This window comes from Salmo salar, chromosome 20 (assembly GCF_965601325.2).
Source record: "Salmo salar chromosome 20, fSalSal1, whole genome shotgun sequence".
NCBI classification, from domain to species: domain Eukaryota; kingdom Metazoa; phylum Chordata; class Actinopteri; order Salmoniformes; family Salmonidae; genus Salmo; species Salmo salar.
The window spans coordinates 34,517,244-34,530,583 of record NC_138310.1 but is presented as its reverse complement, the minus strand read 5'-3'; the positions used below and the strand labels follow the sequence as shown (position 1 = coordinate 34,530,583).

At 43.3% G+C, this 13,340-nt stretch overlaps 1 protein-coding gene across 1 annotated transcript in view; it reads right to left on the bottom strand.

Annotated features, from left to right (window-relative positions):
- Positions 1 to 78: 78 nt before the first annotated feature.
- LOC106580500 (phosphatidate cytidylyltransferase 2-like) overlaps positions 79 to 13,340 on the bottom strand; it is a 33,840-nt gene continuing 20,578 nt past the window's right edge. Inside the window, exons 11-13 of the mRNA XM_045703267.2 lie at positions 8,821 to 8,940; positions 8,534 to 8,637; positions 79 to 7,399 (exon numbers count right to left, since the gene is read on the bottom strand). Coding sequence (XP_045559223.1) covers positions 7,276 to 7,399; positions 8,534 to 8,637; positions 8,821 to 8,940 — 348 coding nt within the window. The 3' untranslated portion in view covers positions 79 to 7,275. The remainder of the gene's footprint in view (positions 7,400 to 8,533; positions 8,638 to 8,820; positions 8,941 to 13,340) is intronic.

The following is a 13,340-nucleotide window of genomic DNA, read 5'->3' as shown; positions in this document are numbered from 1 at the left end:
CAGGGGGAAGTGGGTTTGTTTCATGGTTGCAGTCTCTTCAAGCTGTGGCAAATATGCTTACACACAACATGCAGCCAATGAGTTCACAGACACACATTTACCTTTTATTGTCATCTAACATATGAACAAGGTATTTACTGAAAGGCCAAGCACATTTTCTGGCATTATCAAAAACGTTTCCTAAATCAAATACAATTTAACACAAATCATTGCACAATATACGATAATAATAAACAGAAACATTAAAATATCAATATCTATCAGAGCAAAAGCAAACCAACCAAAGTAGACCCAGAGGAGAAGCGTATGTGTGAACAGCCAAACATAGCAGATCTCCATACATTCCATAATGTCCTGGATAACTTGATAAGATTCCTAACATACTAAAATAGAACTGTGTAATAGGACATTTCACAGTGGTGCCTATTATGCAGAAAATATGTCTGCTCAATATTATGATTAACCTATTGGTGAGGGAAATTGTAATTTCTGTAAGAGCAAATTGCTAAGGAGGAATAATGATCCCCATTTCCCCCATAAGTAGTTTCAAGTTAACCTTAGGAGATGGAATGTTATCGAACAGCAGTGATGCAGAAGGTATAATCTTGCTGCTTTTACATGTAAGTGCAATACTGGCAGAGGCTCAATTTAATAGACCAAGGAGGATAACAAAAAATGATCTATTTTAAACTTTAGCACACTCAAGTGGCAGCTATCCATAATACTGACAGGGAACTGGCACAATACTGTCATTACCGCCAATGAAGTCCAAGGAAAATGTACCACCATTCTCACTGGTTGGTTTCCAATATTCCCCTTGTTGGCTTCTGACAACTTCTATCAATGCCTCTATCATCTACACAGCATGAGACATTACAATAGGTTCCCTCTCTTGAACGCAGCACAAAGTTACCACAGATAGTTTCCATAGACTGACAACAGCCAATATCTGGAAATTCAAAACTAGCTAATGCACCTGATACCACAGCAAAAAGAGATAAAATAGTGACACACACATTAAATATGTCCAATACTGCCTGAATATTTCTCTGAACATTAGCTAAGTAAATCTGTGAGTTATGTAATGTAAAAACTGAAGGATATATAGATATAATTGCCAAAACAGCTAGATAAGTATGATATAATAATATAATATTGAAAATCAAAAGGTAAGTTTAATACCAGTAGAGTATACAAGTCAACATAATAATACAAATAAGCAAGGTAAGTTAAAGACTGACAGGATCTCAAATAATTATCACCAAAAAATATAGGAAAAATGTGCTTATGGAAGTAGGCATTTCAAGGAGTAGAGCTGCATGGTTTTTGGACTGTATAGAGGTTTTGATCTATTATGCGGCCTTCCATATTAGGGTCATGTCTAGACGAGATACAGATTTTGTCCCAAATTGTTTTTGTTGTTGTTGCTAACCGTAACCCTACACTTTTCCTAACCTTAACCTGCTAAATTATTTATCCTAATCTGCAACGAGGTCAATTTTGACAAAAGCTGTATCCCATCTAGACAAAACCCCATCTTAGTGGAGCTACATGAATGGATGGTGAGGATGTGAAGGACAGAGAGATGATGATAGTGGTGGTGCAAACAGTGCAGATCACCCAATCCCAAACATACCTATATGGCTTTTTAGTGAACAGACTTCGTATGAACTCTCCTCACTAAGTATTGGACCCTGCATGGACATTTCACATCCTTCATTGATACTTCATATTGCTTTGTATTTTACTGTTACAGAATAGAATCACAGAATAGATGTGTTAGCTATGATACTTAATCCTACATTAAAAATGTTATTGGCAGAAACGGAGGTATCTTTTCATTATTGGAAGGGCAGGTAGCGTAGTGGTTAGAGCATTGGACTTGTAACCAAAAGGTTGCAAGACCAAATCCCTGAGCTGACAAGGTAAAAATCTGTCGTTCTGCCCCTGAACAAGGCAGTTAACCCATTGTTCCGAGGCTGTCATTGAAAATAAGAATTTGTTCTTAACTGACTTGCCTACTTAAATAAAGGTAAAATAAAAAATTGGTGTCGCTAATTATTGTTCAGGATCCAGTTGCATGAGCCTTGGATTTCAAGCATTTCACTACACCTGCAAAAACATCTGCTAAATATGTGTATGCAACCAATAACATTTGATTTTAACATTTGGATTGATTACCGTAATTTCCGGACTATAAACCGCAACTTTTTTCCCACGCTTTTTTCGCGGCTTAAACAATGACGCGGATATATGGATTTTTCCCGCTTTCAAAAATAAAATAAAAAATAAAAAAAACACATTCTGTGGCATGCTCAGTTTTTTGGCGGCAGGAAGCTTTCATTAGACCAATGAAATTGCCGAACGGGTTAAGGTCGAACAACTTTTTGGTTTACTGTTTAGATTAAATCGAGCGCTCTCAAACTTCCCATCATTCTGATTACGGTAGTCATTTTACGTTAAAGCCTATTTATTTTTGTCACAAGCCGTGTTTTGTTAAAGCCTATTTATTTTTGTTACAAGCCGTGTTTCATTAAAGCCTGTGTAAAGTTCATTTGTTTCAATGTACCGGTAGGCACCTGCGGCTTATAGACATGTGCGGCTTATTTATGTTCAAAATAATAATACTTTTTTTTTTTTATTCAGTGGGTGCGGCTTATATTCAGGTGTGCTCAATAGTCCGGAAATTACTGTAAGTAAGACGTAGGCTAGTCCAAAAATCTAATTTCAATAATGTACCACGTTGAACATTTATCCATCTATGAATGGCAGTGGATTCTTTACATACACAATTTGATCCCAATCTGGAGTTACAGTAGACGTATGGCATCAACGGATGATTGAGGTGATCGATTGTACAGTAAATCAGTATTGGGTCATACTGTATGTGATTAGGCAGAGTGAAAGAGGTGACAGTTTGTACAATATTTCAGATTTGGGCCCTATGTGATCAGGCATAGTGCTGAGATAATCTGTATGTGGGTCAGTCACAGCTTGCCACAGGCCCATCTCTTTAATTAAACACATCAATCCCTCAATTTTCCCTCAGTCATAGATAGATGAGCCTCTGGGGCCATATTCATAAAGCATCTAAGAGTAGGAGTGCTGATCCAGGATCAGCTCCTCCCGGTCCATATAATGTATATCTCACAATGGCAACAAGTGGAAAAACATCAACAGCATTAAAAGTAGCTTAATATCTGCGAGATTGTCAGTGATTCTGGTATTGTGTATTACTACTGGCTTATTATGAGCCGTCCTCCCCTCAGCAGCCTCCTGTTACTGATTGTTCGCAACCCACAGGAGGGATGTGTAACGACGAGCACTATCTGTGAGCCTGGCTGCATCCTAAATGGCACCCTATTCCCTTTATAGTGCACTACTTTTGACCAGGGCACATAGTGCTCTGGTCAAAAGTAATACACTACACTGTGGATACCAAACATTAGGAGTCGTATCCTTCACTACAGTCCCATAGCTTTGGACACTGAACAGACCGCATGATCCCTTCACCCCACCATCCTGGTGCTTTCTATACAACACTGTAACAGATGAACAAATCTGCCTCTTAGCAGAAGCTTACAAATATATATTATACCAGCAGGGCAGGTAACAAAATAGATCGCGCCTGGTGGCCATTTGTAACTATCTATTCATCCATTACAATAGCTGATGTAAACAACATGGATGGATTGTGTCCCATCTCACATTCCTATGAGAACCTCAACAGTGGCAGTCAGAGCCAGAAATAAAGAGGGCATATAGTGTATAGCATTTATAGAGATCTATACATACTGCTCAAAAAATAAAGGGAACACTTAAACAACACATCCTAGATCTGAATGAAAGAAATAATCTTATTAAATACGTTTTTCTTTACATAGTTGAATGTGCTGACAACAAAATCACACAAAAATAATCAATGGAAATACAATTTATTAACCCATGGAGGTCTGGATTTGGAGTCACACTCAAAATTGAAGTGGAAAACCACACTACAGGCTGATCCAACTTTGATGTAATGTCCTTAAAACAAGTCAAAATGAGGCTCAGTAGTGTGTGTGGCCTCCACGTGCCTGTATGACCTCCCTACAACGCCTGGGCATGCTCCTGATGAGGTGGCGGATGGTCTCCTGAGGGATCTCCTTCCAGACCTGGACTAAAGCATCCGCCAACTCCTGGACAGTCTGTGGTCCAACGTGGCGTTGGTGGATGGAGCGAGACATGATGTCCCAGATGTGCTCAATTGGATTCAGGTCTGGGGAACGGGCGGGCCAGCCCATAGCATCAATGGCTTCCTCTTGCAGGAACCGCTGACACACTCCAGCCACATGAGGTCTAGCATTGTCTTGCATTAGGAGGAACCCAGGGCCAACCGCACCAGCATATGGTCTCACAAGGGGTCTGAGGATCTCATCTCGGTACCTAATGGCAGTCAGGCTACCTCTGGCGAGCACATGGAGGTCTGTGCGGCCCCCCAAAGAAATGCCACCTCACACCATGACTGACCCACCGCCAAACCGGTCATGCTGGAGGATGTTGCAGGCAGCAGAACGTTCTCCATGGCGTCTCCAGACTCTGTCACGTCTGTCACGTGCTCAGTGTGAACCTGCTTTCATCTGTGAAGAGCACAGGGCGCCAGTGGCGAATTTGCCAATCTTGGTGTTCTCTGGCAAATGCCAAACGTCCTGCACGGTGTTGGGCTGTAAGCACAACCCCCACCTGTGGACGTCGGGCCCTCATGGAGTCTGTTTCTGACCGTTTGAGCAGACACATGCACATTTGTGGCCTGCTGGAGGTCATTTTGCAGGGCTCTGGCAGTGCTTCTCCTGCTCCTCCTTGCACAAAGGCGGAGGTAGCGGTCCTGCTGCTGGGTTGTTGCCCTCTTACGGCCTCCTCCACGTCTCCACATGTACTGGCCTGTCTCCTGGTAGCGCCTCCCTGCTCTGGACACTACGCTGACAGACACAGCAAACTTTCTTGCCACAGCTCGCATTGATGTGCCATACTGGATGAGCTGCACTACCTGAGCCACTTGTGTGGGTTGTAGACTCCGTCTCATGCTACCACTAGAGTGAAAGCACCGCCAGCATTCAAAAGTGACCAAAACATCAGCCAGGAAGCATAGGAACTGAGAAGTGGTCTGTGGTCCCCACCTGCAGAACCACTCCTTTATTGGGGGTGTCTTGCTAATTGCCTATAATTTCCACCTCAATCAGTGTTGCTTCCTAAGTGGACAGTTTGATTTCACAGAAGTGTGATTGACTTGGAGTTACATTGTGTTGTTTAAGTGTTCCCTTTATTTTTTTGAGCAGTGTATAAACACAGTACCAGTCAAAAGTTTGGACACACCTACTCATTCCAGGATTTTTAATTTTCTGGGATGAGTTGGACCACAGTGTGAAGGAAAAGCAGCCAACAAGTGCTCAGCATATGTAGGAACTCCTTCAAGACTGTTGGAAAAGCATTCCTCATGAAGCTGGTTGAGAGAATGCCAAGAGTGTGCAAAGCTGTCATCAAGGCAAAGGGTGGCTACTTTGAAGACTTTAACACTTTTTGGGTTACTACATGTTTCCATATGTGTTATTTCATAGTTTTGATGTCTTCACTATTATTCTACAATGTAGAAAATAAGAAAAATAAGGAAAAATCCTTGAATGAGTAGGTGTGTCCAAACTTTTGACTGGTACTGTATAAAAAAACTCTGGTGGCAGTCATCCAGCGTGAACTGAAAGGACCCTTCACAGATCGTCATCTCTGATAACGGAACTTGATTGGCAAATAAAATCCCAAATAACCACAGCTGAAACCCTGATGTCCAACTCCCACACCAAAAGGAGATCACAATAGTTTTACATTAAGTTTAACATTAAGGCAGACAATTGTGTAGTAGAATATGAAATGGCAATGGAATATATTGTAAAATACATTCCTATACTATTCCTTTTGTCATTTTACACTTTCAAACAGGTATTCTATTGCTCCTAGGGAATGTTTTACCCTTAACCTCCATTTTGTAACAATAATGACAGTCAATAATCCTGTCAAATCCATAGTGGTGTTTTGCTCCCAATTTAGACAGTCCACTTCCTAGAACGGTGTGGCTGGGTGTGAATGAAGCTACAGATGAAGCATGAGTGTCTACAATGGCACCCTGTTCCCTATATCAGGTTTCCCCAACTGGCGGCTCGCTAGCCGAATTTGTCCCATGGGTGAAATTTTTGGGAGGCATAAGACTAAAAACACCAGCAAATCAGTGATTTTAATTTTGGGAATATATGTGATCTTATACAAATGTAAGCAAGGTTTTAAATTATTATGTTTGAGTCAAATAATATATCTGTTTGGACTTCTTGCGGTCAATTTGCAGTCTACAAATGATTTGTAATTATCTTCCGGCCCCCTGACCAGCCGCGGCTGAATCTTGTTGATGATGCCTGGGCACATAGGACTCTGGTCAGAAGTAGTGCACTATGTAGGAAATAGGGTACCATTTGGGACGCAACCCATGGTAACAGAGACAGAAACACACTGGTATGCAGCATGACGTGCCAATAGCAGAGTGAACCTCTACCGGGTAAAATTCACATTTACTATACAAAACAGGAATATAATGGAAGATTTCAATGTAAAAACTCAACCACACATGTTATGTAATAGGTGGGGCGACAGGGTAGCCTAGTGGTTAGAGCATTGGACTAGTAACCAAAAGGTTGCAAGATTGAATCCCCGAGCTGACAAGGTAAAAATCTGTCGTTCTGCTCCGGAACAAGGCAGTTAACCCACTGTTCCTAGGCCGTCATTGAAAATAAGAATTTGTTCTTAACTGACTTGCCTACTTAAATAAAAAAAGGTAAAATAAAAAATTATAAATACAAACAATTATTACGATGAATGAAGCAAATAAAACAGAGGCACGGTTGCAGATGATGAGGACAATACAGTGTGACTATGTTGAGCAGTGAATTAAAACACAAATAAAATATATGTACCATAAAATATTCACACACATCAAGTGGCATCACTGTGTTGTAGATACTATGGCTGACATGAATAGGTAAATGTACTCACAAATGAAACACTGACAAAGGAAAACAGTTTAGGACACACTTTCTTTCATACTATATACACTCCCTCCCTCTCAGTCACACAGAAAATGGAATAACCCAAAGAATTGAGTTACTTTCTCAGATGTGTTCTTGCTCATACGAGCACCACACACCTCCAGGGCTGCTGGTGCCAGGTGCTGCCCTCCTCTCTGTGGCTGTGGGGGCCCTAGGCTACATCCTCCAGCAGACCCTTCTCTATTAGGTGGCTCTTTAAGGAGTTGAAGATGTTGAGCTGCTGGTCCAAGCGCAGGGCTAAAAGCTGCTGGACCACCTTGGCAGGGTTAGGGCCCCTGGAGAGAGATTACACAATGGATTACAGATATACATACAGGGTGACATTTTGACAGCACAAATACAGCTCCACAAAATTACATTTACATTTAAGTCATTTAGCAGACGCTCTTATCCAGAGCGACTTACAAATTGGTGCATTCACCTTATGATATCCAGTGGAACAACCACTTACAATAGTGCATCTAAAGGGGGGGGGGGGGGGTTAGAAGGATTACTTTATCCTATCCTAGGTATTCCTTAAAGAGGTGGGGTTTCAGGTGTCTCCGGAAGGTGGTGATTGACTCCGCTGTCCTGGCGTCGTGAGGGAGCTTGTTCCACCATTGGGGTGCCAGAGCAGCGAACAGTTTTGACTGGGCTGAGCGGGAACTGTGCTTCCTCAGAGGAAGGGGGGCCAGCAGGCCAGAGGTGGATGAACGCAGTGCCCTTGTTTGGGTGTAGGGCCTGATCAGAGCCTGAAGGTTTGGAGGTGCCGTTCCCTTCACAGCTCCGTAGGCAATCACCATGGTCTTGTAGCGGATGCGAGCATCAACTGGAAGCCAGTGGAGAGAGCGGAGGAGCGGGGTGACGTGAGAGAACTTGGGAAGGTTGAACACCAGACGGGCTGCGGCGTTCTGGATGAGTTGTAGGGGTTTAATGGCACAGGCAGGGAGCCCAGCCAACAGCGAGTTGCAGTAATCCAGACGGGAGATGACAAGTGCCTGGATTAGGACCTGCGCCGCTTCCTGTGTGAGGCAGGGTCGTACTCTGCGAATGTTGTAGAGCATGAACCTACAGGATCGGGTCACCGCCTTGAAATTAAAATGTCTGGTTAGTCAATTTGCTTAAGGCTGTACCTCATGTCTTTATGCAATAGGTGGAACATTGCTGCCGTTTGGGCCCATGGGAGAGAGAAGATTACTAACTGAGTCGCTCTGGACAAGATTGTCTGCTAAATGACTAGAATACCATTTTAAAAGTTAAATGAATCACATACAGTAACAGCCTTCTCTAGAATCACTTCCTCTTTAGTACTGCATTATTTTCATCAATCAACACACTGTCAGCCAAAAGCAGTTAAGACTGTGGCTCCTCTCTCTCTATGCACCACTGACTACTCTCTTTATAAACAACGGGGTGTTCTAGAACATTACCTGATGAAGCTGGCGATGTAGACATTGACGAACGTGGCCATGAGGTACTGGCAGTCGAAGCGGTCCATGATGCCACCGTGACCGGGGATGGTGTTGGCAAAGTCCTGGAACAACAACAATAATATAAATCTTGTGCTTCTCTCCGTGGGCTGATATTTCTGTTCCCCGGGACTGCCGCGCAGCTTTGAGGGAACATTGATCATGAGCACTGCCAACTGAGAGGCCACTCAATTCTAGTGAGTCCACCAGGTCCAGTGATAACAGGAGTCTCTTCTCCTCATACCCACCTTGATCTTAAAGGCCCTCTTGAAGCCGCTGGCAAAGAAGCCTCCGAAGGGTCCCATGAGGGAGGCAAAGGCAGACAGGGAGATGCTGTGAATCTGGAATGGGTAGAGGCGCACTGTGGGCTGGAGAGAGAGAGAGGAAGAGGGAGAGAGAGAAGGGGAAGAAGAGGGAGCGAGAGAGGATGACTACAGTCTCATATACGGTCAAACAGTTTCTTAACAGAGGAGAAACAATGACAAAAGGATATCAAAGCAGACTTCCAGACATGGACCAGCCAGAGGTCAGAAACAGAGACCAGCCAGCCAGAGATCAGAAACAGAGACCAGCCAGCCAGAGGTCAGAAACAGAGACCAGCCAGCCAGAGGTCAGAAACAGAGACCAGCCAGCCAGAGGTCAGAAACAGAGACCAGCCAGCCAGAGATCAGAAACAGAGATCAGCCAGCCAGCCAGACGTCAGAAACAGAGACCAGCCAGCCAGCCAGCCAGAGGTCAGAAACAGAGAACAGCCAGCCAGAGATCAGAAACAGAGACCAGCCAGCCAGAGGTCAGAAACAGAGACCAGCCAGCCAGAGGTCAGAAACAGAGACCAGCCAGCCAGAGGTCAGAAACAGAGACCAGCCAGCCAGCCAGACGTCAGAAACAGAGACCAGCCAGCCAGCCAGCCAGAGGTCAGAAACAGAGACCAGCCAGCCAGCCAGACGTCAGAAACAGAGACCAGCCAGCCAGCCAGCCAGAGGTCAGAAACAGAGAACAGCCAGCCAGCCAGAGATCAGAAACAGAGAACAGCCAGCCAGCCAGAGATCAGAAACAGAGAACAGCCAGCCAGCCAGAGATCAGAAACAGAGACCAGCCAGCCAGCCAGAGATCAGAAACAGAGACCAGCCAGCCAGCCAGAGGTCAGAAACAGAGACCAGCCAGCCAGCCAGAGGTCAGAAACAGAGACCAGCCAGCCAGCCAGAGGTCAGAAACAGAGACCAGCCAGCCAGCCAGAGATCAGAAACAGAGACCAGCCAGCCAGAGATCAGAAACAGAAACCAGCCAGCCAGCCAGAGGTCAGAAACAGAGACCCAGCCAGCCAGCCAGAGGTCAGAAACAGAGACCAGCCAGCCAGCCAGAGGTCAGAAACAGAGACCAGCAAGCAATCAGCTAGGCTAGGCTTCAGTCAGGGTCTGCTCAAAATCACTTGTAAAACGAGTAATCTCATGCTTTAGTTGCACTTCTCCACTCAGATGAAATATACTATATATACAAAAGTTTGTGGACACGCCTTGAAATTAGTGGATTTGGCTATTTCAGCCACACCGGTTGCTAACAGGTATATGAAATCGAGCACACAGCCATGCAATCTCCATACAAAAACATTGGCAGTAGAATGGCCTTACTGAAGAGCTCAGTGAGACTTTCAATCGTGGCACTGTCATAGGATACCACCTTTCCAGCAAGTCAGTTCGTCAAATTTCTGCCCTGCTAGAGCTGCCACGGTTAACTGGAAGTGCTGTTATTGTGAAGTGGAAATGTCTAGGAGCAACAGCCACGAAGTGGTAGGCCAAACAAGCTCACAGAGTGGAATCACCAAGTGCTGAAGCACGTAGTGCATAAAAATAGTCCGTCCTCGGTTGCAACACTCACTACCGAGTTCCAAACTGCCTCTGGAAGCAATGTCAGCACAAGAATGGGAGGTTCATGAAATGGGTTTCCATGGCCGAGCAGTCACACACAATCCTAAGATCACCATGTGCAATGCCAAGCGTCGGATACAGTGGTGTAAAGCTCGCCACCATTGGACTCGCGTTCTCTGGAGTGATGAATCATGCTTCTGGGGGTTGTTTTTCATGGTTCAGGCTAGGCCCCTTAGTTCCAGTGAGGGGAAATCTCAATGCTACAGCATACAATTACATTCTAGACGATTCTGTGCTTCCAACTTTGAGGCAACAGTTTGGGGAAGGCTCTTTCTTGTTTCAGCATGACAATGCCCCCATGAAGAAAGCGAGGTCCATACAGAAATGGATTGTCGAGATCGGTGTGGAAGAACTTGACTGGCCTGCACAGAGCCCTGACCTCAACCCCATCGAACACCTTTGGGATGAATTGGAACGCCGACTGCGAGCCAGGCCTATTCGCCCAACATCAGTGCCCGACCTTACTAATGCTCCACACATTCATATACAGTTGGTCGGAAGTTTACATACACTTAGGTTGGAGTCATTAAAACTTGTTTTTCAACCACTCCACATATATGTTGTTAAACTATAGTTTTGGCAAGTCGATTTGGACATCTACTGTGTGCATGACACAAGTAATTTTTCCAACAATTGTTTACAGACAGATTATTTCAATTATAATTCACTGTATCACAAATCCAGTGGGACAGAAGTTTACATACACTATGCCTTTAAACAGCTTGGAAAATTCCAGAAAATTATGTCATGGCTTTAGAAGCTTCTGATAGGCTAATTGACATAATTTGAGTCAATTGGAGGTGTACCTGAGGATGTATTTCAAGGCCTACCTTCAAACTCAGTGCCTCTTTGCTTGACATCATGGGAAAATCTAAAGAAATTAGCCAAGACCTCAGAAAAAAATAGTAGACCTCCACAAGTCTGGTTCATCCTTGGGAGCAATTTTCAAACGCCTGAAGGCACCATGTTCATCTGTACAAACAATAGTACGCAAGTATAAACACCATGGGACCACGCAGCCATCATACCACTCAGGAAGGAGACGCATTCTGTCTCCTAGAGATGAACGTACTTTCGTGCAAAAGGTGCAAATCAATCCCAGAACAACAGCAAAGGACCTTGTGAAGATGCTGGAGGAAACAGGTACAAAAGTATCTATATCCACAGTAAAACAAGTCCTATATCGACATAACCTGAAAGGCCGCTCAGCAAGGAAGAAGCCCCTGCTCCAAAACCACCATAAAAAGTTTGCAACTGCACATGGGGACAAAGATAGTACTTCTTGGAGAAATGTCCTCTGGTCTGATGAAACAAAAATAGTAGTCTTTCTTTTGTACAACAGAATGAACTGCTTCTGTTACAACTAGAGCATGATCGTGTTAAACTGGAGCATGATCGTGAGAATGGTCATGTTAAGCTAGAGAATGATCATGTTAAACTGGAGCATGTTATCATTTATCAGCTCATTAATGAGCCAACCAGGGTCTGTCCTTCTACCCAAATCATAATTGACCTTGTGTTGGTGTTGGATAGATCAAGGATATCAAACAGTAGTGTTGTGAACTATGGGCTCAGTGTGATCATTCCAGTGTGAAAATGATCATTCCATCATTTTCTGTATTAGGAAGGTTCAGAAAACAGTTTGTCATAAATTAATAAAAATTAGGGCTATGAATAATTATAGTGGAGATATGTTTGTTAATTGTTTGAGCAAATTGGACTGGTCTGCTGTATTAAAATGCAATGAGGTGGAGAATGCCTGGGGCCATTTTAAATCATTGTTTTTACATGCTGTAGATAAGCAGGCTCCAGTAAAAAAAGGTTACAATTGAGGAAAGAACTGAACCATGGATAAATTATAACATTTTAAAGGCAATTAAGCGTAGAAATGAACACTTTCTGGAGTTTAGGAAATCCAGGGCAGAAGATATATTTATAGACTATAAGAAATGAAGTCAACAGGATGATACAGAAGGCCAAGAAATAATATTTCAATGACAAAATAATTGAAAATAGGAACAATCTGAGTAAATTATGGAAGTGTCTGAAGCTGTTAGGTTATAGTAACAGATTAAAGACCAAAGCTCTCAATCTTAGCTTGGACATAGGAGGAAAGATTACATCAGACAAGACCATGGTTGCAGACAGTCTGAATAGCTATTTTACAACTATAGCTAATACATTAGTTAGCAAGTTACCTAGTCAATCAGGTTGCTATGGGGAGAGTCATGTCCAGCAGTTTTACTCACAGCAGGGGATTCAAGTAGATGATTTTTCATTTGAAAAGGTGTCTGAGTCAACTGTGCTAGAGAGGCTGAAATAACTTGACTATTCCAAAGCAACTGGCCTTGACAACATTCCTGACAGATTTCTAAAGGATGCCCCTGTGTAACTCACATTGTGAATCTATCTATCTATTGAACTAGGGTATTTTCCCAGTGAACTAAAACTTGCAAGGGTCATTCCTTTATACAAAAAAGGAAATAAGTTAGATCACGGAAACTATCGGCCTGTCTCAATCCTGTGTGCTTTATCGAAGGTCATGGAAAAGATTATGTTCAAGCAGATTGACAGTTATATTTCCTTGCATAACCTATTCTATGAGCTCCAATCTGGCTTCTGGAAATCCCATTCCATTGACACCTACCTACTATATCTGACTGACCACAAAGAAAGGAAGTAGACGGAGGGAAATTTTGTGGTATGGTTATGTTAGATCTCCAAAAGGCGTTCGATACAGTGGATCATGGGATTCTGTTAATCAAACGAAGAGCCATGGGCTTTAACAATTTAGCAGTAAAATGGGTCAGCTCTTACGTGCAAGAAAGAAAACAGATGGTGGA